Source organism: Triturus cristatus, chromosome 3_2, assembly GCF_964204655.1.
Source record: "Triturus cristatus chromosome 3_2, aTriCri1.1, whole genome shotgun sequence".
NCBI classification, from domain to species: domain Eukaryota; kingdom Metazoa; phylum Chordata; class Amphibia; order Caudata; family Salamandridae; genus Triturus; species Triturus cristatus.
In genome coordinates, this window is record NC_140584.1 from 496,393,249 (window position 1) to 496,418,231 (window position 24,983).

The 24,983-nt window shown below is 50.5% G+C and overlaps 1 protein-coding gene across 6 annotated transcripts in view; it reads right to left on the reverse strand.

Annotated features, from left to right (window-relative positions):
* The window catches only part of SBF2 (SET binding factor 2), a 2,080,461-nt gene that overhangs the window by 1,124,423 nt on the left and 931,055 nt on the right, over positions 1–24,983 (reverse strand). For all 6 annotated transcript variants that reach the window (XM_085648170.1, XM_085648169.1, XM_085648168.1 and 3 more), the window contains exons 11-12: positions 11,654–11,767; positions 8–136 (exon numbers count right to left, since the gene is read on the reverse strand). In XM_085648170.1, coding sequence (XP_085504296.1) covers positions 8–136; positions 11,654–11,767 — 243 coding nt within the window. The remainder of the gene's footprint in view (positions 1–7; positions 137–11,653; positions 11,768–24,983) is intronic.

A 24,983-nucleotide genomic window follows, 5' to 3' on the forward strand; every position in this document is an offset into this window, starting at 1 on the left:
ACAGTACCTCATCGAAAAGATCACAAGATCTGTAAGGTGGTCCCCTCTCAGACACAAAGCCAGCAAATGCCATTCCGTTAAGAACTTTAGTGAGGAAGTCATTCTCAATTAATCCACGCTGTCCCAGGAAAGCTGCCTGCAAAGGTAGGGAAGGACTTCAATTATTGTACATAGTAAATTATTGATTCAAAAACATTACCACAGCAATCTTAAAACAAGCATTTTCAATGCAATAGGTCTTGCATTATTAAAGTTTGAGCTGTTGGCATTGCTAATAATAATGCAACACCAATAGCAGCTCAAAGATTCAGTAATGTGAGACCTATTGCATTGCAATTTCTTTTTTTTTATATATAGCACGAACTTGAGTGAAAGGTGTGTATTTATGTTGCATTGCACAACCAAGAGAGAAAAGAACATTTCACCAAAAAGGATTGGTGGGAAAGGGGTCTTAAATTTAAAGGACAGTGAGGCGATTCCAGACAGAGATCCTGCTGCACTTCGGGGAATTACCTTTCTGTAAATCACATGAAGACCAGGCTGCTTTTGGTGTTTGGGGAGCCAAAAACTAGTAGTAGTCGGCCAGTGCAATTTTTTTAATTTTACATTTTATATAGTGTCACTCTACCTGTGAAATGGGGTTAATGCACTTTACAATGAACAAACAACAATTTTCTTTACATTTAATCGTAAGGGAATAAAATAAGGGAAGAGAGAATTAATTAAACGATCGTCAAGTACATCATTTGAGTGCAACATCTTCTTCCAAAAAGGTAGGAATGGATAATGAGATGTGTGTGGTTGTGTGTGTGGTTGTGTGTGTGGTTTTGTGTGTGTAGTTGTATGTGTAGTTGTGTGTGGGGCTGTGTGGGAGGCTGTGTGGGAGGCTGTGTGGGTATGGTTGTGTGTGGTTGTGGTTGTGTGTGTGATTGTGTGTGTGTGCTTGTGGTTGTGTGTGGTTGTGTGTGAGTGTGGTTGTGTGTGTGCTTGTGTGTGTGTTGTGGTTGTGTGGGTGTGGGTGTGTGGTTGTGTGTGAGTTGCGTGGTTGTGGGTGTGTGGTTGTGTGGTTATGTGTGGTGTTGTGTGTGTGTGTTGTGTGTGTGGCTGTGTGTGTGGTTGTGTGGTTGTGTGTGTGTGGTTGTATGTGTGGTGTGTGTGTGTGGTGTGTGGTTGTGTGGGTGTGGTTGTGTGTGTGTGTGTGTGTGTGTGTGTGTGTGGTTGTGATTGTGTGGTTGTGTGTGGGTGTGTGTGTGTGATTGTGTGGTTGTGTGTGGTTGTGTGTGTGTGTGTGTGTTTATGTGTGTGTGTGGTTGTGTGCATGTGTGGCTGCATGTGTGGTTGTGTGTGTGGTTGTGGTGGTTGTGTGTGTGGTTGTGGGGGTTGTGTGTGTGGTTGTGGTTGTGGGTGTGTGTTGTGGGTGTGTGTTGTGTTTGTGGTTGTGTGTGTGGTTGTGGTTGTATGTGTGTGGTTGTGTGATTACACATCACATAATTACACTGTATTCAATACAACAAAAATACACTCCACATACCACTCAGTACTACATAATTGCACGTCACATAATTACTCTCTACTTAATGCAAGATAAATACACTCCACACAATACCACTCTGTGCCACATAATAACACAACACGTAATTACACTGTACTCAATGCAACATAAATACACACCTTTCACTCAAGTTCGTGCTATATTAAAAAAAACAAAAAAACAATTGCAATGCAATAGGTCTCACATTACTGAATCTTTGAGCTGCTATTGGTGTTGCATTATTATTAGCAAGGCCAACAGCTCAAACTTTAATAATGCGAGACCTATTGCATTGGCACAGATAAGGATAACATTCAGCGCTCAGTAGAATTAGGAGCGTCTCTCCAGCTTGGGGAATCCGGGAGGGCGAGGGGCTTCAAAAGCTGCTGCACTTCCTACACCCGCGCCCCTCACCCCACCAGGGCTCCAGTAACTCGATTCAAGATGCAGACCCTCTGAGGGGGCACCTGTAGGAAACTTAGCGTCTCCAAAGTACAACGGGTGGGCGTGACGTCTGGTGATGGCGTACACTGACAGCGATGTATCGACAGGCGATGCCAGTTATCTACACTGACACAACCAGATAGCAATAGAACCAATACAAACCGAGGGAAACTGGGCAAAAGTAGGCGAGATTTGTAAACTCAAGTGAAGTGCCCTGCATTAACCCATCCGTCCTTGTCTGCACCAGTTGCAGAGAAGGAGGAGCGGCAAGCTTGCTCCAGGGGCGGATTTGAAGTCTCAGATTACTTTCACGGCTTACCCCAGGAAAGGGATTCACGGGCCCGACGCTGGGCGCTCTGCGCTGTAGCGTAATGGCAGTATAAAGCACAGTGTAATGTAGGGTAGTGGGTTATGTAACCTTAAGTGTTACCCCATCCTCACTACTTCCATACTTATCCCTGGCTCCAAGCCCAGCTTGCCTAGAGTTCACTTCCGCACAGAGTGCACTCGGATGCCGGGTGCTTTTGACGTATGCTGCCCCTGGGTCCAGCTATCCCCCTGCCCCCGGCAGTTCCATCCGAAGAGGGTTCGGGGTGCATGAGGTGCCCTGCGGCTCTCCTCCGGTCAGTGCCCCATGGCTGCCACTGGCGCCCTGCCGCTTCCTCGGAGGACGTGGAGCGGAAACGTGCGTCTGCCACCACAGAGCGGTGGGAGCTTGGAAGGGAGGTGGAGAGGCATGGAGAGGCTCGGAGAGCCAGCAGACATGCGCAGGCCTGGGAGTTCCACCCTTTAGGAGAGCGGTGCTCACTGGGCGCTCGCCAGACCTCCAGTCACCAGAGTCTAGCCGCTCACCCTTTGGCCATTAGACACACCTGTGGAGACCCCTGTTTCACCCAAGGCCACCCCCCCTTGTTAGTGGTTTAGCACTTGACAATTCATTTTGCGCTCCACAATGTTTGTTTGTTTCCATAGCTTCTCTAGCGAAAATGTAAGCAATAAATGTTAAAGTTTTATTAGTAAAAAAAAAACAAGCGGCACTGAGCTATTGTAAAAAAACACACGCCCGCGAGAGGTGCGCGTGCGCCACTGCGAGGCATATGTTTTCAATTATGGCTCCCGTGTCTGGGCACGATGATTGAAAACATATGGACTGTGGTGCGCGTTACAGACACCAATAGGCCGTGGGCGGAGCAATGCGCCCGCCTTTGGCCTATTGAGTGCTCTGTTGAAACGCACTCAAAGCCCAATTACAGACCCCAAAACAGAAAACACACGCATGAGTGTGTGCGATTCCAGTATCCATTTCTGAACCCCGGACAAAAGGACTCTCGCCTGCGCGAGCACTGCTGTGCAGTGCAACGCAGGTCGCGAGACCTAAAAAGAACACTTGCGACACATACTTTTGGCTGGACTGCTACTTTCAGGCAGAAAGCTCTTTGGGGATCAGTGATCTCCATAATAAACGTTACATTCTTGAAAGCATCTCATCTGTTCATGCCCCACTTATTTGCCCGTGGCAATCAAGTGCAATGAATCTACCCTTTTCCACATATTTGGAGGCGTTTAGAGGCAAAATCCAATGTTTCATGTCCACGAGGGCAGGTGTGTAAATTAACTAAGCTTGAAAGGGAACAAGAGCTGGTTTTGTGTTTGTTCATTGAGCAGTCCAATTGCTACCTATCGATGACGTTAAGGGATGGCTGGCACAGCTCAGATAGCTATAGATTTTGATATTCTTGGTTAACATTTGCAAGGACATTCATTCAGTCTTAAAGCTTTACTTAAACAAAAATGTAGATCACATCACACTAAAATTGCTTCATTAGTTCTCGTGTGCTTTCATAAAAAGGTATAAACAAATAATCTATTTTAGTGAAACTGCCCAGCATTAGAAAGACTCACTACAGCAGTGAGCTTAGAGATATAAGGGATCACGTACATTTTAGGGGAAAAAATCTAAACCAGCAGTCTCACGTTTTGTTTTTAGCAATTCCTCCATTGACTCCCTGTTCTTTACCTTAGACCTTTTTTCAGTTTTCTCAGGTCCCAGTCCAAAGCCGTTGCTATACGGAGCAGTCTCACGCACGCAGAGTGGAAGACTGACGTGAAGTTGGTTTATAAAGAAAACGCAAAAAAATGATCTGCGGGGGCAGTGAGGTATTCCACGTGCGCAGTGAAGAGCTCTAATTGGCTCACTGTGTGGACTGTGTTTACCGCGGAGTCCAGATGCACAGTAAATGTCGCCTGAACTAGAAGATGTGATAAAAGAGACAACTCAGTATCGTTACCAAGGACTTTTTATTGTAAATACATGGTTAATTCTGTTGATCTGCACTGGGTGGGTTCAGTAAACCCCTTTTGTGTTGCCATTCATTCACTCATTTCTTTCCATCTTTTCTTTAATACGAAGAGAACAAAGGATCGATTTCAGTGACTAAATGGGATATGCTCATAAAAAATATTTTCAGAAAGACCAAGAGCTTTATTGTGATTAAGATTTATTTTAGCCTTTAAAATGCAACAGTTCTAGATTATTTGTATCTTCAGGCATCTCTTTCACACATTAAGGGCCAGACATACAAAGAGTAGGAATAGCCATTTCCGAATAGCGATTTTATTAAAATCTTTTTGTTTCATGCTTGTAATTTCTAGTGGGTCGCAAATCGACCTCCCTCATGAATAATAACGAGGTAGTTTGCAGTTTGACCAATTAGAAATGCCTGCCATCACATGGATGGTGGCCTGGTGAGGTGAGCAGAACACCATTTCTATGATTGCCGTTGTATAATTGTTTGTTGAAATGTAACCAGCGGCGGTCGGTGCAGGTAAGCGCCGCGGGGCAATGTCGACAGACGATGGAATATAATTTGTTTAATTTTCCCTATTCCGTCGTCTGTCGACATGCCCATGCCCTCCCCCTCGCCCCACTGCACTTACCAGCACTAACCGCCACTGAATGCAACACATTTTCCTTAACCCCTTCAGTGCCCATGACAAGATAGTCTCGTCATGGAGCGCGGTTGCGCTGTGCCCATGACAAGACTATCTCGTCATGAACCCCGCCTGCTAATTCAACGCCCGGCACAGAGCGGGGAAAGGGCGGGGCACTGAAGAGGTTAAAGGAAAATAGGATGTGTTCCAAAAACAAAAAAATTAACATTTTGTTTTCATTGTTTTTTTTTTTTTTTTTTTTTTTTTTTTTTTTTTTTTGAAACCGTTTATTACATCCATAAAAAGGTTACAGTTATGGGCCTACAACCGCACGGCCGGCCGCTAGAGCATCACAAATATAGTACACACAGACAGTAAAAGTCTCTCAGCGGTGCACAGTAGAAACACAGGAGTAATCAACGGTGCAGGCCTCACGGCGTCCTGCCACAGAGTACGGTTTCATTTTAAAGACTAACAACAACAACAAAAACCACAACCGCAAGGCAACCCAAGATTCAAGGTGACAACACTTGCTCCATAGTGGGGGATCCAGAGTGGCAGGAAAGATCTGAAGAGGGGGATGGGAGGAGATCAGGGACTGGGGGGCCGCGTGCCCGCGGCCGAGCAAGGGGGTCCAGCTAGGGAGACGGAGCAGGCGAGGCAGCCGGCAGCTGTGGCGGCTCACAAATGCCCCCACGGTAGGCGTTCCAGGGGCCCCAGAGTTTCACCCACGCCCCAGGCTTACCCCTCGCCACATACACCACCTTTTCACGGAACATACACCAATCCATGTGCTCTTTCCAGGCCGACACCGCAGGGGGCCTCTGGGATCCCCACAATTGAGCAATATCACGTTTCGCTATCATGTATCCCAGAGTCACCCACCGCGTCTGCGGAGCCAAATAGTCATTCGGTTCCCATACATTCAACAAGCACCTCCTCGCTTCAGGCAGCAGCGCTACACGCGTGACCACACGCAGGACCTCATGCACACCACGCCAGAATCGCTCCACCTTCGGGCACTCCCACAGTATATGCATAAAAGTCGCCAACGCACCACAGCCACGCTTACACAGTCCGTCCACGGCATAACCCATACGTAGAAGCCGTGGCCCCGTCACGTAGACCCGGTGAAGGATCTTGAGCTGGACGAAACGAAGGCGAGCCGGGATGGCCACCTCTTTTGGAGAGGCCACCGCGGACATCCAATCCTCGTCGTCCAGCTCCAGCCCGTCGGCCACCCAAGCTTCGCGCAGACTAGTCAACAGGCACGATCTATCATTAATCAGCTTCTTATATATGAGGGAGATCGTGCTGTCCGGGACATGGCCATCTAGCACTCTGTCCTCCAGGGGGGAAGACTCCGGAATGGATGCAACATCCGGGAAGACGGAGCCCAGCGCATGGCGGACTTGTAGGTACCGAAAGTACTCACTGCCCTGCAGCTGGAACTCCGCCTGCAGCGTCTCAAAAGTTTTGAATCCCCCCCTCGTCCAGAGATCCCCCACTGTGCTGATTCCGATCGTGTCCCACTTCTCGAAGCCCTTTGATGTCCACAGGGAGCCCAGCCTCTCGGAGGCATACAGTGGAGACGCCCGGGTCAAACGGTCCTTCCACCCCATAGCTGCATTTGCCGCGTGCCAAACCCGCACCATGACACGCGTCGGTCCCGTCAGACGGGAGTCGGGCGCGCCAGAGTACAGTGCTCGATTGTAATCGCCACCGGGAAGGAGCATCTTGTCCATCTCGAATGCCGGGTTCAGGGCGGGCCCGTAAAGGCCATGATTAATTGCAGCTAGCTGGGAGGCCCAGTAATACCGCTTAATGTCCGGGAGGGCGACCCCTCCATCGTACCACGGGAGCGTCAGTTTAGCCAGAGCAATACGCGGCCTCCCGTCCCAGAACAGGCGCCGCTGAAGGCCCTCCACCTCACGAAAGTAGCTTGCCGGGACCATGTCCATAGTGTTCTGGAGGGCATAGAGGAAGCGCGGCAAGGACATCATTTTAAACAAGGCCGCTCGACCGAGCGGCGAGAGCGGGAGACGCCGCCAGCGCACCACATCCTCCCTCAAACGCTGGAGAGGGGGCAGCAGATTCCGCTCATAGCGGGCCTCCGGGTCAAGAGTGATATATATACCCAAGTACCGGAAACCCTGGGAGGCAATCTGGATCGGGCAGTCCCGCGGCAGGACCGGAGCCTCCCCGGAGAGTACGTAGACACAGGATTTCGCCCAGTTAATGACTAGGCCTGAGTTGCGACCGAAGGAGCGCAGCACATCAACTAGGACGATCAGGGACTTGCGCGGGGAGGCGAGATACAAAAGGATATCGTCCGCGTAGAGGGACACACGGTCCTCGTGCTCGGGGGTCCAGCGGAGACCCCGGATGGAAGGGTGCCACCGCAGCCACTCCGCCAGGGGCTCCAGGGCCAGGGCAAACAGAAGAGGCGACAGGGGACAACCCTGTCGCGTGCCCCGTCCCAGCGCGAACGGGGTCGACACACGCCCGTTCACCACCACCTGCGCCATTGGGCCCGAATATAGTAATTTGACCCAGCTGATGAAACCCGGGCCGAACCCAAACTTCGCGAGCATCGCCCAGAGATATGGCCATTCGAGCGTATCAAACGCCATGGTGGCGTCCAAGGACGCCAAGATGGCTGGCTCCCGCACAAATGGAACACGCGCAAGCACGCCGTGCAAGCGCCGTAGATTAAGCGCCGTGTTGCGGTGCGGGATAAAGCCCGATTGGTCTTGGTGGACCAAATCGCCCACCACGCCAACCAACCGGTTAGCCAACACCTTGGCGAGGATTTTGGGCTCCGCGTTCAAAAGCGAAATCGGCCGATAGGATGTGACCCGTTCACGGGGCTTTCCCTCCTTATGGATCACCACAATTGTAGCCAGACGCTGGTCCGGCGGGAGGGAGCCCTGCGAGTGAGCCGCGAGGAACATCGCACGCAGGTGGGGCGCCAGCACATCCGGGCGTAGCTTATATAGCTCAATGGGAATGCCATTGGGGCCCATGGCCTTGCCAGATGAAATCGAGCGAATAGCTGAGGCAATTTCGTCCGAGGTGGGGGGGACGTCCAGCGAGTCTCTGTCTTCCGCCGTAAGGGAGGGGAGTGCAATATCCTGAAGCAGGGCAAAGGAGTCCGCTTCCGAACAGGAAGAAACAGGGGAGTAGACTCCGCGGAAATAATCCGCGAAACAGGAGACAATGGCTTCCGGCTCCGTGGCACACGCACCATCCACGCTCTCAATCAAAGGCACCACTCGGCTCGCTCTCTCTCTCTTATCCAACCACGCAATCAATTTACCGGCCTTATCACCCACATCGTACAAGCGCCCCTGCTGCTCTCTACCAAGGCCCCTGGCCGCCTCCGCGACGAGGGCCCGGTAGGCCGCCTGCTTTAACTGCAGAACATGTAACTTGGCGTCTGTTACCCCGTTCTCCAGGTCACCCTCCAATTCCGCAATCTCGGCCTCCACCCGGGTCACCTCCTCCCGCTCGCGCCGCCGGGCATTGGCAATAAAGGAGAGGGCCTCCCCTCTAAGAACCACTTTGAAAGCCTCCCATAGGGAGAGGGCAGATGGGACCGACCCCTCATTCTCCTCAAAATAGCGCTGCAAGGATGTGATCAAGTCTGCACGAATGGAGGGGTCGCGCAGATACCAGGCGTTAATCGGGGCCACCCTGCCATCCCCCCTCGGGATGACATCGAAATGCAACAACAATGGGGAGTGGTCTGAAATACCCCGTGCCAGATGGCGCACCTCTCCCACCCTCCCCGCATGGGCCGCTGGGACAAGGATGTAATCAAGCCGCGAGAGACTGCCATGGGCCCCCGAGTGGAAGGTGTATTGTTGCAATACGGGATGCTTTAGGCGCCAACAATCCACCAGGCCCAGTGTGTCTAACAGGCCAGGCAGCCACGCCTGTGCCCGAGGGAGGTCCCTAGGGGGATGGCGATCCATAGATCCAGATACAACCGCATTAAAGTCCCCTCCCACCACCAAGAGGCCACTCGGAAGTTCCAGAAGGAGGCGCCCCAGGTCCGCAAATGTAGTGGCCTGTAGCCCAGGCGGGACGTACACCGACACAAAACTGAACACTCTACCCTCCATACGTCCCGCCAGAGCAGTGTAACGTCCCCTCTCATCGTGGTGCACCTCATCAATCTCCAGCGGGAGCGAGTTCCTAATCATAATACCCACCCCCCGCGAGCCCGAGGTGAAGCCAGAGTGGGCCGCCAAGCGATATCCCCTCCGATTCATTGCATGAAAGGTGTTACCTATAAGGTGCGTCTCTTGCAGAAAGACAACATCTGGTGAAATACGTTTTAAATACTGCAGGACCACACCACGCTTAATCCTATCCCCCAGACCGTTAACATTCCATGACAACACCGTCAAGTCCCTACCCCCCATCATACGTCGAAACAATCGGTCGTCCCCCACCGAGCAGTCTAAAGACAACAAAACAGCTGCAGGATTGCCTTGCGGTACAAACAAACAACACACCCCCCCCACCCCCCGGTCCCAACAAAACTCCCCCCTCCCTGCACCCCTGCATGAGCCCAGACAGCCCCCCCAAAGTGCAGTGTGCCTGTCGCCCCATAGCTAAATACTAACTAGTCCCCCAGAGGAGGAGGGAAGCCCCCAGCAGGCCCCACACGACCTCCATGGGAGGGGAACCTACAGAAGCAGTATGTGGTGAAGGAACAATGTCCCGAGCAAGGCAATACAGTCATCCCTCAATTCTGATCCAGCGGGCCCTCCTCGCCAGCCGCGCTCCCCCCACCCCCCCGGCCCCGATCCCCAGGCAAGGCGTCCAACCAGTCCCCAGCCGCCTCGGGCCGGTCGAAGAAGTGCGTGCGACCATCCACCTCCACCCGCAGCTTAGCCGGGAAGAGCATTGAGTACTTAAGATTTAGGTCCCTTAAACGACGTTTGACGCCAATAAAGCTCTGCCGCTGCTTCTGGACCGCCGGAGTAAAGTCTGGGTAGAAGTTGACGTCCATGTTGTCCAACCTGACCGGTCCCTGTTGCCTGGAGGTCTGGAGGATGGCATCTCGGTCCCGAAAATTAAAGATTCGGGCAATAAGGGGCCGTGGCGGGGCACCGGTCTTAGGGCGGCCCCCGGGGACGCGGTGGGCACGTTCCACCGCAAAAAACTTACTCAGCCCCCGGGGCTGGAGGTGGGTCAGGATCAAGTCTTCCACGAAGAGGTCCGCCGCCTCCGCCTCACGTCCCTCCGGCACACCAATAATGCGGATATTATTCCTCCGGGCGCGACCCTCGGAATCCTCCAGTCGCCGGTCCATCAGGGCGCTCGCCTGGCCAAGCCGGCGCACCTCCTTCTGGAGGGCCACCACGTCAGTCGTGAGGCTCGTTGTGGTGTGGGTCAGGGAGTCGACTCGGTCATTCGTTTTTGACAAGTCCGCCCTCACAAGTCCCACATCCACCAGGACCGAGTCAATTTTCTGCGACAAGGTGTCAAAACGCTGGTCCACTGAGGCCTTCAGTTCAGCGATGGCGCCCATGACGTCCCGGAGGGTTAGATCCACTGGATGGGCGGGTGCCTCCGTCGGGCCCACCGGGGATGACCGCGTTGTCTCCGGAGAACCCCTTTGGAGCGTGTAGCGGTCCATACTATTGGCCTGGTGCGCCGTACCACGGCGGGTCGTCTTCACCTTCGCCCGGTCGCCATCTTGTTTGGTGGCCATGCTGGCCCTTCCACCGTCGCGCCAAGATCTCCAAACGGGCCGTCACACCAGATCACGGGTGTCAAGGGGGGGCGACCACAGAGCTGCGGGTCGATCCACCGCAGGCGGGTCAGCTGGGCACCGGGACAAGGCAACACCACCGCACCCCGCTCCGCAGCCCGACCTCGCCAGAGAGCAAGGAGGGCGCAAAAGCGAAAGTGAAAGTGCGGGGTACGCGAGTCGCCCAGCCCCGCTCGCCGCTGTTATTCACCTTGTCCCCGGATCTCGCCACTACTCCAATCCGGGGGGCCGGCGAGGAGAAGGCCGCAATCTTCAGGCGATGTTCCCACCGGTGTTCGGGGTCCGATTCGAGCCCAAAAAACGGGTAATGCCTCAGCTCGGGTTCCCCGACACAGTCCCCTTAACAAGGACAGGATATTTCCAGGATTTATTCAGGAGGTCGCGGAGGTCCACGGGAGCCTCGCACCTACGCGGCCATCTTGGTTGCGCGCTAGGCTCCTCCTCCTTTGTTTTCATTGTTATAAGAGAACGCAGTGGTCCGTGGAACTACTGCCTGCTCCTAAAAAATGTTTTTCCAACATTCGCAAGGGGGAAGTGGTTCCATGTGGACCCCCTCCAATTTGCAGATGAATTACCACCAACTCTGAGTTGGTGGTAAAATATCAAGGATTTGCAGCCACATTTCGGTAGCAAAACCTCGATACATAACACTGCAAATCTCTATATTTGGAAGGGATGCTCCTGAAATAACTATTTCTACACCCAAACAGCAATTCTGGAGAGTCGCACTTTGGATGCACATCTGGAAAAGCATTTTGTGAATCAGGTCATTTGAGTCAGCAAAATTGCATCATACATATGGCCCTTATAACATGTTTTTGACACTTAACAGCCAAAACCCTGGAAATAAAGCAATGGATAGCGCATACCTTAATCGTTGTAAGAATACATACTGCGTGGAAAAACTTTAACCAAGATCAATGCTCCGAAATGAAACTGCACCTGAAATAATATTTTACCTTGTGGAAATGTATGACTGGTTCGGCATGAATTCGGATGAGCTGCAGACATGATCTGTATCCCTGGAAAATCTGTGCAAATAATCTCAGAAAGATGGCTCGCACTTCTTTATCCTATAAAACATTCAGAAATTGGGTGAGCTCAGCACCTTAAAAAGACAAGATACATACATTTTGATCAAGGGGTATTCTTTGTATGGATTTCCACTGGTGATTTGCAAAATATTTCACAAAATAACTTTTTTACATATCCCATCTCATGACTCCACATTTGTTTTCAAACGTTTTGTGGACGGCATGTCTTGTCAATCTCTGTGGACTTGTTATGGTTCAGTTGGTGACATGAACAATAAATGAATGCATAATTTCAGAGGTTCTTGATTCTTATTAGAACATTACAATGTTGAGCACTCTATTGAAGATAATGGAGTGCTCCAGGCTTCTAATGGTAAGCCCAGAATTCCAACATTCCAATGTTGTCGTTCACAGCTGTTGCTGTAAACAAAGGCCTCACAGAACCCAAGGGGACTCTGTGAGACCTTGGTTTTATTTCTTAGAATATTCTGGCCTCTAGTGGGGGAATGTTCTAATAGCCGCACAGCTGTCCATAGCTGGGCTATACCGCCATTAAAGTCCTGCTCCCAACGCTGGAGCGGGCCTTTAATGGCTGGTATAGCCCACTACGGCAGGCTATTTTAGAACACTGTAATTTTGAGCGCTCTATTAAAGACAATGGAGTGCTCTGGGCTTCTAATGGCTGGTAGAAGCTCAGAGAGAAACATTTTGTTTTTCATTTTACAGCTGTTGCTGTGAACAAAGGCCTCTCGGAGCCAGAGGTGATTTAAACCAACACGGGCTCCGTGAGGCCTTTGGTTTACTAATTAGAACAATCTGCTGCAGTTTAGCAATCAGTCTGCTGTTCGAACAGCTCTAAAGCCTTCCATAGAGGGCTATACCGGCCATTAAAGGCCCGCTCCCTAGTTAAAAACTTTAACGCTGGAGCAGGCCTTTAATGTCTGGTTTAGCCCACTACGGTGGGCTTTAAGGCTATATCAGAACACTGGAATGTCGAGAACTCCACTAAAGACAATGGAGTAGCTTCAAGTTTCTAATGGAGCTCCAAGATTCCAATGTTTGTATTCATGTGGCTCCCTTTTTATTTTAGAACATTCTACTCTTAGTGGGTGGAATATTCTAATACCCTTATAATACTTCTGCCTCGGGTTATGCCGGTTGTTAAAGGCCCTCTCCCTCGTTATAGTCCCTCACTTGCAGTTCGGGCCTATAACTCCTGTTTAGGGCCTTTAACAACCAGTATAGAACTCTGCAGCAGGCTATAACCAAACCATAATCGCCATTAGCTTAAATTCTATCTTAATTTTTGGTAATTTGTAATGAGAGACTAGTACCAGATTCAAACAGTGATTCTGCCACATTAGACCCATAATTCACTTGTAGAAGGGGGTCCACCTTCGACAATGAGATAAAGGTTCAACCCTGCAACTAACACTTAAAAGTAAATAGGAATAAAACTCAGTCTGAATGTCTTCTCTAGCCTGAAGCATCGAGGGCATTTGTACATGATAACATGGCCACCTTAGATAGAGGCACATTGTACATTTGGTATGCTGAAGGAATACCTTGAAAGGATATTATTATTATACAAATTCATAAAGACGGAAGAAACAATGCCTTGGATGCTTTTGAAAAAATTTGCATCAGGTAAAGAAACTAAACAAGCTTCCAGTCGGTCACTCTTGTTTGCTTTCTCTGGAGAGCTGTTATAAATGAAACACAAGGAGACCAACAAAAGAAATGGGAAACTTTGGGAAGACACTAAATCATATACTAACAGAGACGATACTCGTTTTGCTGTGAGCTATTGACTTAATGGAAGGAAAGAGGTTCTACAATTGAATGACCTTTTCAACGGCAATTGGTTAAGGTGAGATTACACTGGACTGCAAAATCTGACAAGGGACCTCTTATGACATCTTTATAACCATAGTGATGAAGTCCCACTTACTGTCTCCAACAAAATGCTTTGTCCTGGGCACATAGTTTAATTAATTTGTGTGGACTGTAAACACCGTCTTTATAGTCTATTACATCTGCACGGCACTAAAGCAGTGGGTGGATTTGGATGCCCAACACCAAACTTTATTTTTGGCACATCATTTCACTTCCATTTCTAAACTCAAAAAGTTAAACTCCAAATAGGTGGTAAGGTAGACACGAAGAATAAGCAGCTGTAATATAAAATAAATAAAATAAGCTCTGTTCACAAAGCCTGGGCTATGAATGTCAGATATTTGCTCCCAAACAATTTCACCCTCATTTCGAACAAATGTTTAACTTTAACTGGAATCATAAAAGGTCTCAGCTGTGGTCAGGTAAATCCAAATAGTCGTAGATTTCTTCAATACTCCAGACAGTAAAATGTATGAGTGATTTTCACCGGATGGAAGATTCTGCACAAGTAGATTAAGAGTATGCACTTTAACATTTAATGTTTTCGGTTTCTCAACAAAGAAAGTATATTTCTTCAATAGAGAAACCTCTAAAACAACACACCATTAAATATGGGGGTGTTCACTCTCCGTGCAGTCTCGGGAAAAAAAATGATTTGGTCCTGTTTTTTTTTTTTAAAGAATTTTATTGAGTTTTCCCCAACCAGTGTACCAATAAACCAATATTACATACAATAGCATCTTGTAAGAGACCCAACCATCATTGTACATGTCAGGAGAAACCGGTTCAACAGCATTTTCCCGCTAACTCCCCCACCCACCACCCTCTCTACCCCCACCCCCCCGGTCAGTGTGCCCGCGTCAACCCCCCTTCAGCTTAGGCATTTAGAACCCCGTGTTCCGAGAAAGCCTAACTCAAATCAATAGAAAAGCCACTATCATTGTTCTCAAAGGACAAGAGGCTCCATGTTGCCACCCATATGTGCTCTATGCTCCCACCCTGACTTCTTCAACAATTTTCAATATGTTGTGCGGATGCTGATTCCTCCCTGAGTGTACTTAAGTGGCCTCATTCTGAACAGTCTCCCCAGTAGTCCCAGAGGGCCCCGCCCTAGGCTCCACACTCTGGTCCATGTCTACAGGAGCCCTGTCCCCCTTGTCCAGCTCCTCCGGAGAACGAAGCCCCTCTACTAAAGCTCCCCACGCCCTTGCAGCATCCAGCGCCTTGTCATTAGAGGCACGCCTGGCCAATTGTAAACGAAGCGTCCCTTCACTCCCTGCCCAGGACAAGAAACTCGCCTTCCACCTCCGAAAGCTAGGTCCAGCCCTTGCCTTCCAATGCATGGTGAGCTCCCTCTTCGCCATTATCAGACCCAAATCATAAAATTTGCTCGTAATTTTAGTACTGGGGGTGTGCGGAAACCAAAGCAAAAGGCAAGTCCCCATCTCCACTTCCAGCTCGCGCTCTGTCACTTGATTCAAACACGCCACCACATCTGCCCAATAAGAGCCTAATCCCATGCAGGACCAAAACATATGACCAAAATCAGCACCTTCTGCATTGCACCGGGGACACGGCGATTGGGACCCTCCAAAATACTGTAAAATTTTGACCGGAGTTAAGTAAGCCCTGTGGAGAGTGTAAAATTGGACCAATTGAAATCTAGCGTTGCGCGTGCCCTTCCAGGCCCGCCGCAACAACTGCGGCCACGTCGTCTCAGGAATGGGCCTACCAAGATCTCCCTCCCATTTACCTCGCAAGGTATCCAGGGGTGGAAGCGTCTCCGTGGACAGCCGCCTATATAGACAGGTGATGGCCTTGAATGTACCCACCGCCATAGTGACGTATTGACACCCCAACGAAGTTGGGGGTTCCGACAGTCCCATCTTCCATTGTTTCTGAATCCCCGACACCAAGGCGGCGTGTAAAAGATAATCCCCCCTCGGCAGATCGAAAGCCCTCTGCAACTCCTGGAATGGCAACAAGACCCCCATCCCTGTATAAGTCCCCAATCATGTGGACCCCACACTCTTCCCAGCCAGCCAACGCCGACCAATCCCCGCCATGAGGCAGGGCCGTGCACATGCCCAAAGGGATTTCTGGGGCATATGGGACCACGAAGCCTGCCCGTTTCTGACTGCGAGTCCAGCATAGCCGGAGTGTGCGCTCCTCGAGGGTGAGCTGGTCCAGGCTGATTTTTTGCCGAAGCACAATGAATGACAACACGTGTCGAGGGATGACCCTACCCTGTGGACCATCAGGGCCTCTAAACTCACGCGCCACGGCCTGTGTAAGCCATTGCAGCTGAGCCGCCAAGTAATACCACTCAAAATCTGGGGCCGCCAGCCCCCCTCCTCCCTCGGCCTCATCAGAGTGGCCAGAGCCACCCGCCGTCTGCAAGATCCCCAAATAAACCCTGTCATCAATGCCCGAAGCGTCTTAAAAAAGGAGACCGGGATCCAGATCGGCAAGGTGAGGAAGAAGTAGAGCAACCGTGGCAGCGCTACCATCTTCAGCAGCGCTACACGCCCAGCTACCGAAAGAGGGAGAGTGCGCCAGAACGCCATACTACCCTTGAGCCCCCTCAACGCGCCACCCACATTCCCCTCAAAAAGGTCAGTGGGAGCGTGAAATATGCGGACGCCCAGATACGGTAAGCAGGCAGGTTCCCACCTCAGGTCTTCAAGCGCCAAGGGCATCTGAACTTCAGGGGACAAAGGAAATAGGCAGGTCTTGGTCCAATTCACCTGCAACCCCGACAAGCGGCCAAACTCCCGAAGCAGGGCTCTGGCGCCCCGTAGGGAATCCCCCGCATCAGCCAGATACAACAGGAGGTCATCCGCGTACAGGGATATGTGGTGGAGCTCCCCGCGCAGCGGAACACCCTCATAGAAACGCCCCTGTCGGGCATGCGCCGCAAGAGGTTCAATTGCCAGCGCAAACAAAAGTGGGGATAGAGAACAACCCTGGCAAGTGCCTCTCTCCACCTGGCACGCCACTGAGATAGTGCGTCCCGTACGAACCCTAGCTGGGGCTGAGCTATATAACAAGCTGGTCCAACGCACAAAATGATCACCCAGGCCAAACCCCTTCAACACCCGGAACAAATACGGCCACTCCACACTGTCGAATGCCTTTTCGATGTCCACCGACAGCACCACGGCCTCCGACGAACCTTCCCCTCTTTCCCCCAGAATCCGCACCAACCGCCGAATTCACATTGCAGTGTTCCTAGTGGGAATGAAACCCGATTGATCCGGGTGTACCAGGGTGCGCATGAGACCCACGAGTCGCGTGGCCAAGATCTTACTGAGGATCTTATAGTCAACCGAGAGCATGGAAAGCGGCCGGTATGCCGTCCTGGAGGCGGGGACCCCACCCTTCTTCAGCAGCGGCACTATGATCGCTTCTCTCATAGTGAGTGGCAGCCTACCCAGGCCCCACGCCTCTCTGTACACCGACTGCAACCGCGGTGCCAGAATGTCCAAATAGGCTGCATAGAACTCCACCGGGAGTCCATCAGCCCCTGGAGTCTTTCTCCGGGCCATGTGTTTAACCGCTGCCCTGATTTCTCCCAGGGAGATAGCTGCCCCCAAGGCAGTGCCCTGTTCCGGGTCCAAGTGTGGCAACCCTGCAGCCTCTAAATAATCGTCCAGACCGTCGGGCAGGTCCCTCATCCTACTCTGGTACAGCAGCGTGTAATAATCCAGGAACTGGTCATTGACCTCCTTTTGCGAGTAGACCAGGCCCCCTGCTGGTGTAGACAGCGATACTATTGGGGATCCCCGGACAGCCGGATTAGCCAGCCAGGCCAGTAACAACCCCACTTTGTCCCGCTCAGCGTGTGCCCGTACCATGTATTCTTTATAGTCATAGCAGCGCAGCCGCTCAACCTGAGCGGCCACCTCCTCCTGCGCCACCAACACCTCCTCCCGGGCGCCCCCATTCATGTGGCCATCGAGTTCCGCCTGGCGCAGCCGAGCCTCAGCACGGTCAATGTCCTGCAGCAGCACCTTACGCGTCCCAGCGACAGACAAGATGCAAATCCCTCTCACCACCGCTTTAAGCCCGTCCCATTCATGAGCTTTGCTCGTCGCCGTCCCCGAGTTGTCTAAAAAATAGCGCTCTACGCCCTCCCCTAGTTCTGCATGAAACACGGGATCTTCCAGCGTCACCGGATTCAAACGCCACGTCGGGATCACTTGCCGCTGCTGCGACCAGAGTATCGTTATCAAACAGGGGTTGTGGTCCGAGAGTGTCTTTGCCAGATACTCGCTATGGCGCGTGAGTTCCAGGGCTCCCGGGGTACATCAAAAGCCATCAAGCCGAACATATAAGTCCTGCGCCGCTGAGTAGAATGAATAGTCCCTGTCTAACGGATGTTGTACCCGCCAGGCATCCACAAGGCCCCACGCTTCCTGCCAGTCCCTTCTCACCCTGGCCACTCTGCGTACCGCCGACTGAGCCAGCGGGGGGTGAGAACGATACAACTCCACATCAGTAACAGAATTAAAGTCCCCCCCGAGGAACACCGTACCAACTAGAAACGACGACAGCCTCCCAGAGAGCCGCGCAAAGAATGCGGTGTGGTCAGAATTCGGGGCATAGACACTGCAGAATGTCACATCTCTGCCATCTAGACGGCCAAACACCAACACAAACCTCCCCACCGGATCTACCAGCGTGTTCATGGGTTGGAAGGGAACCCCGGACCGCACCCAGATTAAAGTCCCTCTAGCAAATGCAGAAAAAGTAGTGTAAAATAACTGCCCCCTCCATCTCCTCTGCAACGCCCGCCCCTCAGCCTGGTCAATGTGTGTTTCCTGCAAAAAAGCCACCTGAATCCCCCTGCGGACCAAATATGCATGCACTTTATAACGTTTTCTCATGGAATTCAGCCCTCGCACATTCCAAGTGACACATGTTAATTCAAGTCGGGTCGCCATATAGAAGGATACAACAGAACACAATCCAATGCAGCCTAGCGGGCACACTGACAAACCCCCCCTTGAAAAACATCCCCAACAAACCCCCCTCCCTCCCTTCCCCAGAACAGGCTCTAAACCATAGTTACCCATCCAAACACAGACCCAACGAAGGAAAATACCCTGGTAGCTACCAGAGTCTCACAGTAAGTGTGAGGTAGAGGGGGTGACCCAGCACCAACACGAGACGGACAGCGATCTCACTAGCCCAGCCTGTAGGTCGGGCCTCAAATGTCGGATTCCCCTCCTCCCGGCAGTGTCCCGCCCCCAGCGACCCCCCCAGTTAGGAAACCCCCCCCCAAACCGCCCCCCCGTCCGAGCCAGGAACCAGGCCCCCCACTATCTTCAGCAGAACCATACCCACTCCCCACTTTGCCACAAAGCAGCTACTGAACTGGGGTGGCAGAGTGGGCTAAAGAATGGTGATGGATCAAACCCAGATCTGTTGACTGGGTGTGAGTGTTTGATTGGTTCTGATGCTCTGTCCATCACCACCCCCTTTTGTACCACAAAGCAGCTACTGGCACGCCTCCCCTTACTGTATACAGATTGAAGACAGGCATCGTCACTCGTCCAACAGGCCATCGGCAGTCCTTGGTGTAACCTCCGGTAAACGTCCGACGTCTTCCCCAGAACCCTCCGACCCCACCGACACCACCTCTTCGGACCCCTGCCGGGATCCTGAATCCGCCAGCGAGGCCGCAGTCCCCGCTCCAGAAATGATGGAAACCGCTTGTAGAGCCGCTTGCCTCTCCAGCTCCGTCTGAGAGGTCGGCGGTGGCTGTCCACTCGCCACCCGTTTCCTGTTTCGGCGGCCACGACGAGGTTTTGGCTGGGTCCCAACCTCCGGTTCCCGATGTCCAGCGCCGTCCCCACCCGCGCGGTACTGCTCCAGCCAGTGCCATGCATCGTCTGGCGCGTCAAAGAAAGTAGCAGTCCCGTCCACCATCACCTTCAAACGTGCCGGAAAGAACAGAGCATACTGTATCCCCTCCGCACGAAGGGCCTTCTTAATTGTCAAAGGAAAAACGGCTCCGCTGGACCTCCTGGGAGTAATCAGGGTAAAGGGAGACTGAGGCATTGTCCACTCTGTATGGGCCAGATGTCCGGGCATTCCACAATATAAGGTCACGGTCCCTGAAAAGCAGCAGGCGTGCGACTACCGGCCTAGGGGGACGGCCCAAAGCCGGCGGGCGGGCCGGCACTCGGTGGGCCCTCTCAAGGGTATAGAACTGCGATAATCCTTCTGGCGCCACCACCTCTCGCAGCCACTTTTCCAGGTAGTCGACCATGTTGTCCCCTTCAACTTTTTCGGGCAGGCCCACCACCCGCACGTTGTTGCGCCTGTTGCGCCCTTCTGCCTCTTCGGCCCTCTTCTCCAGCAACTGCACTCTGCGCGACAAGTCACCCAACGATGCTTCCGTCGCCTTCTGGGCAGGTTCCAGTGTCTCAAGCTTGAGTTCCGTGCTTTTGACGCGGTCAACCAGTTTGCCATGATCAGCACGCAATAGTCCAAGGCTCGCGGACACCCTCGCTATATCGTGGCGTAGTGCCTCCCTCGTGTCTGATATGGCCTTGAGGATTTGTTCCAATTGCTGCTGCTGCAGCCCCGCTGCCAGGGCACCAGCTGGGTCTTGATCCTGAGTGGCGAGTGGGTCCTCCACGTGATCGGTCTGTGCCGCATCCGGAATGCGCCGCGGCTTCCCCATGGCCCGACCGCAAGAGCAGCGATCCAACTCAAAGGGCGATGTGCCTCCCGCAGCGGTCCCCAGAGAGTAAGAAATGCACTCCAGTCGCCCCACTCAGCAGCCACAGTTCCAGTTGTCCTGCATCACCATAGCAGCATCCCCCAGTCCATCAGGCACAGCTCAAGGGCAAAAGCATCGACCACCGCCAGTCAAGGGGGCACCACTCCACCAGATCCTCCCGCCAGGCCAACCAGGAAGGGGGCCGCACCCTGCTTCGCCAGCAAGCTGTCCACCGCAACCGCTCTCGTCTACTATATCAGGCGCGCCATGGTCTACTCATCAGGGTCGCCAGCCGCCACCAAACGGAGCCAATCACTCCAAGGCGTCTGAATCAGCACATTCTGCAGGGTAGCCGCTCAGCAGGGATGGGGGGGGGATAACCAGCACCATGTCGCCATCGGAACCGTGACTCCACCAGCACAGTCACACCGATTTGGCCTCCACGAACCAGCCCCTCCAGAAAGCTCGGGCCACAGGACTCCAGGGCAGTGTACGTATGGGAGCATGCTCGTCCGCTCCAGTCCTCCCGTGGGCAGGCTCTCTCCCACTCCGAAGCGCGGGGAGCGAAAGCGCGAAGGGGGGTGTCCCGCACTACAAAATGCCCGCAGTGCCCGCACAGTACCTCCGCAGCCGCTCTTGCAGCGGGCCTCAATCCGCCATCCCGGCCGATCCTCAGGGCACCGATGTGAGGCCCTGCCCAGTGCCAGTCACCATCGGCGCAGCAGCTACGCCTGCGCCTCCCCAGTCATCGCGGGCTCCGCCAGTGCCGCCAGCCGTCCGCGGTCCTCTAAACACCACCCGGGCCGACACAGCTCACCCTGCCCTCCTCCGAACCAATGGACCGCAGCGCGGCCGGCACTCCGCCTCAGCCAGGTCACCGCTCACTTCCGGTGGGCCTCAATTCACGCGAGGCCGGGGATGTCGGGCCCTCCGCAGGCCACAAGCAAGATGGCCGGGCCTCTCCGAGAGGGTCAGCAGCAGTCGCCGAACAGGGCGGCCCCTGGGTCCCGGCGCGAGGCTCAATCAGCAGGCAGGCACCTCTCAGTCATGGGGGGCCCCCTCGGAGCCTTCAACACCGCCAGGGAAGTTTTTAAACAGGATAACTCACGAGGCCGACACGGAGCTCACAGCTCACGCGTCCATACTCGGTGGAGTCCAAGCCACGCCCCCATGATTTGGTCCTGTTTGGAGTAAATCTGCATATGTTTTCAAGGTGGAAAGCTACTTGGAAGAGGTATAGTAAGACCCACTAATAATTGGCTTCTGTAATTAGCCTACTTAGAATGAGGATTAATCAAGATTAATAGTACATTTCCACATGAGTTATTTCCGTGATAATGGCAGCATTTCCACAACAATTATTGTATAGGCACACAAAAATCTGTCAATTCTGATTCTGTGACTTAGGACTGAAAATTTACATCTGACGAGTTGTGATTGTTTGTACCCAACTTCAGCTTCAGTGCGCATATTTTGTTTTACTTGAGAAAGTTCATCCATTGCAAAGTCCATAATTACATAAAAACAGAAACAATTTATGAAGTAATTACATCACTACAATCCTTTTAGACATTTAAAGAATGACTTCGGGAAATTAATATGCTAAATGTGATAAATAAATAAATTAATAAGATAATACAAAAAAAATCAATTAGGACTGAATTCCAAATAACACGTGAAAGCCCCCCCACCTTGATAAAAACCAAATTAGTTTTGCATTTTGTTTCCCTTTTTTATATTTTTGGCACACCACATATTTGTCAATAGAGCTCCTAACCAAATGCCTCCTAAAGTGTTAAGAAATTCCTGTACGATCCAGATCTTAAGGCATTTCTCTTTTCTGAACCTTGATTCTACATAATTTGGACCACCAGTGTTGAAATTTCCTCAGATTTTCACTTTTGAAGAATTAAGGAACTGGCTATTAAAACAATGATATATAATCGCTATTTTTGTAGAAGGCACACCTTTAAGTCGGATGAGTACCCTAACGCCACTGTCCGAACATCTAAGAGGTACTCCAATTTTAGTGTGTAAGTATAGAACTGATTAATCTCATCCCAAAACTGTCGTAACCTTGGACAGCCCCATATGATGTGGGTCCAATTCGCCCCTCCCTCCCCATCACACCTAAAACAATTTGCAGAAATCTGCTAATAACTTTTATGGAGGAAGGTTGGAGTTCTATACAAAAGCCATTTGATGTAAAATTGCACCCAGCGCAGATGACCGCTTTTAGCAGGGTGAAATTAAACTGGTTTATCCTTTGCCCAGTTGTAACCTGGAGATTTTCTTTTGACTGCCATTTTTCATGCGCCGTCTCATAGAGTTCATTTGCCGTATGGTTGCGTAAGACAAAAACCCAGCAGCTAATAGGTTTACACGTCTTAGATTCTATCAGATCCTCAGCGAGTTCTATAGTTGCAATTATGTCTCTGGGATGTATATCCCATAGGAAATGTCTAATAATAATAAAAGACCATTGCATCACTTCTTTAAAATGCTTAATGCAGGGCTCTACTTCCCGCCAGCTTTTCTAATTTCCATCCAGAAAATCCCATATCTTACAATATCCATTGCTCACCCATCTAGAGGCAGCAATTGTATCGACAAGAGGATACGCTCCGATATGTGAATCTGTCAGGGAAGTTACTCCATTAATCAAGGGGATATCATAATGCCTAAATAATTGCTGCCTATGTTTAAAGATCCACAGTAAAGTCTTATATCAGATTTTTTTGGGAACTTTCATAAGGCGTAAAAAACCAGCAATATCATATTCTTGAAAAATCAGAACTAACATTTTTTTATCAAACCTACTCACATTTAGGGGCTTAAAAACCTATATGTGGTATGTGCAAAATAGGATTCTTTCAGATCAGGGAGTGATGTCTGCTACCAAATCTTTTACTTGGCTCATCTTTAATTTAGGAATCAAAAGTTTACTAAGAAAACCCGTGAGTCTTGAACCATCCACATCCTTTGTTACGGAGTATGTTTCATAATCTTTAAGAAATCTCTCTTTTATTTGTGTCTCATCTGTTATGCAAGTTTTTGTATCCTTATCAATAAGGGGTGTAATCCTATTTTGTGCTTGCCGCACTTTTACTTGCCAAGCTAAAAATGTCCCTGCAAATTCGCTCCCCTCATATTACTTTTGAAGATTTGCTGAAAATGCGGACTACCCTTTGGCATAGTGATAATCTTGCATAGATATCCGAAATAGTCTAAGAGACAGTATATTATTAATAATTTTATTTTGTAAATATTGCACGTTAGCCCGATTGACAACTAATTCTAATTGTGTTCTGTGTGTTCTTTGGCATCGCCTTAAGGCTATATCTTTAGCGGTTATACAACATCGAATTGTTGCTTTAAAAGATTCCCAGACAATTTCTACCCCTTGTGTATTACTATTTAATTTAAAGAAGAACGTTATTTCATTTGTACATCTATACACCAATCTTCATCTTCGAGAATAACCTTATTGAAAAACCATCCTGGAAGTATTTTTCGCGCACCAAGCCCTGATATTTCCAACTTTATCAAAGCATGGTCAGAAAAACCATTCTGGATATGCATTCATTTAATTAATTGTAAATTGCGAGAGGAGAGGAAATAGTCTAATCTAGCGGCGGTTTTGTATTTTGCCAAAAAACATGAATATTCTCTCTTTGGATATTCTTCTCGCCATAGGTCTATCAGATCCAACCGTTGCATACATTCCATCAATGCCCTTGCCATTTGTGGCTTATTCTGCTTTCGTCTGTCACATGATGAACCTAGTTCTGGATTTTGGAGGAGATAAAAGTCACCATCCAAAATCACAACGCCAGGGATGCACAATAGTGTGTGATGGAGTTCCAATAACGGTGCTTCATTATCTAAAACCGGTGGATACATGGTAACTACATGCTTGTTTCCGGTTCAGGGAAGACCTGGCTTGGCAGTTGGGGCTGGACTGTTCCCATAAGGAGCAGGGTCAAGACTGATTTGCATATGGCTGGGTCTGAACTTGGATGGGAAAGTGAGCTAAAGAACAATGATGGATTAGACGCAGATCTGTGACTGGGGGTGAGTGTCTGAAAAGTTTCAGTGCTCTGTGCATCATCTCCTTGTGTTAGTCTATTTATTATTAATGGGTGCACTAATTAATCCCCATCTACCGTCTTTACCTGATTGAGAAAAAGTAATTTGATAGGGAGAAAATGTATTAACAAAAATTGCTATCCCTCTATTATCAGCATTCGCTGATGAAAAATATTGATAACTCGCCCACTGTCTAAACATTTTATATGTAGGTTCCTTCTTTTCTACATAATGAGTCTCCTAAATCAACACAATATGAGTGCCCCCGTACCCAATCGTCAATGGCCCAAGCTTTGATTTTATTATTAAGGCCATTAGTATTTAAGGAAACTAAAGGGAATTAGCAATTGGGGACATATGATTTCTACAGTTAATCAAAAACCTTATCAAAACCTTTAATAGTATTACTGCTGCCCTTATATTCAAATCTAAAATGACTTCCTATCATTTCCAGAGAATAAACTGCTGTGTGCAAAATAAAGTGCCTGATCCTACCTATGATAAAGTGCTCACATGTCTTGAATATTGAAAAAGAAA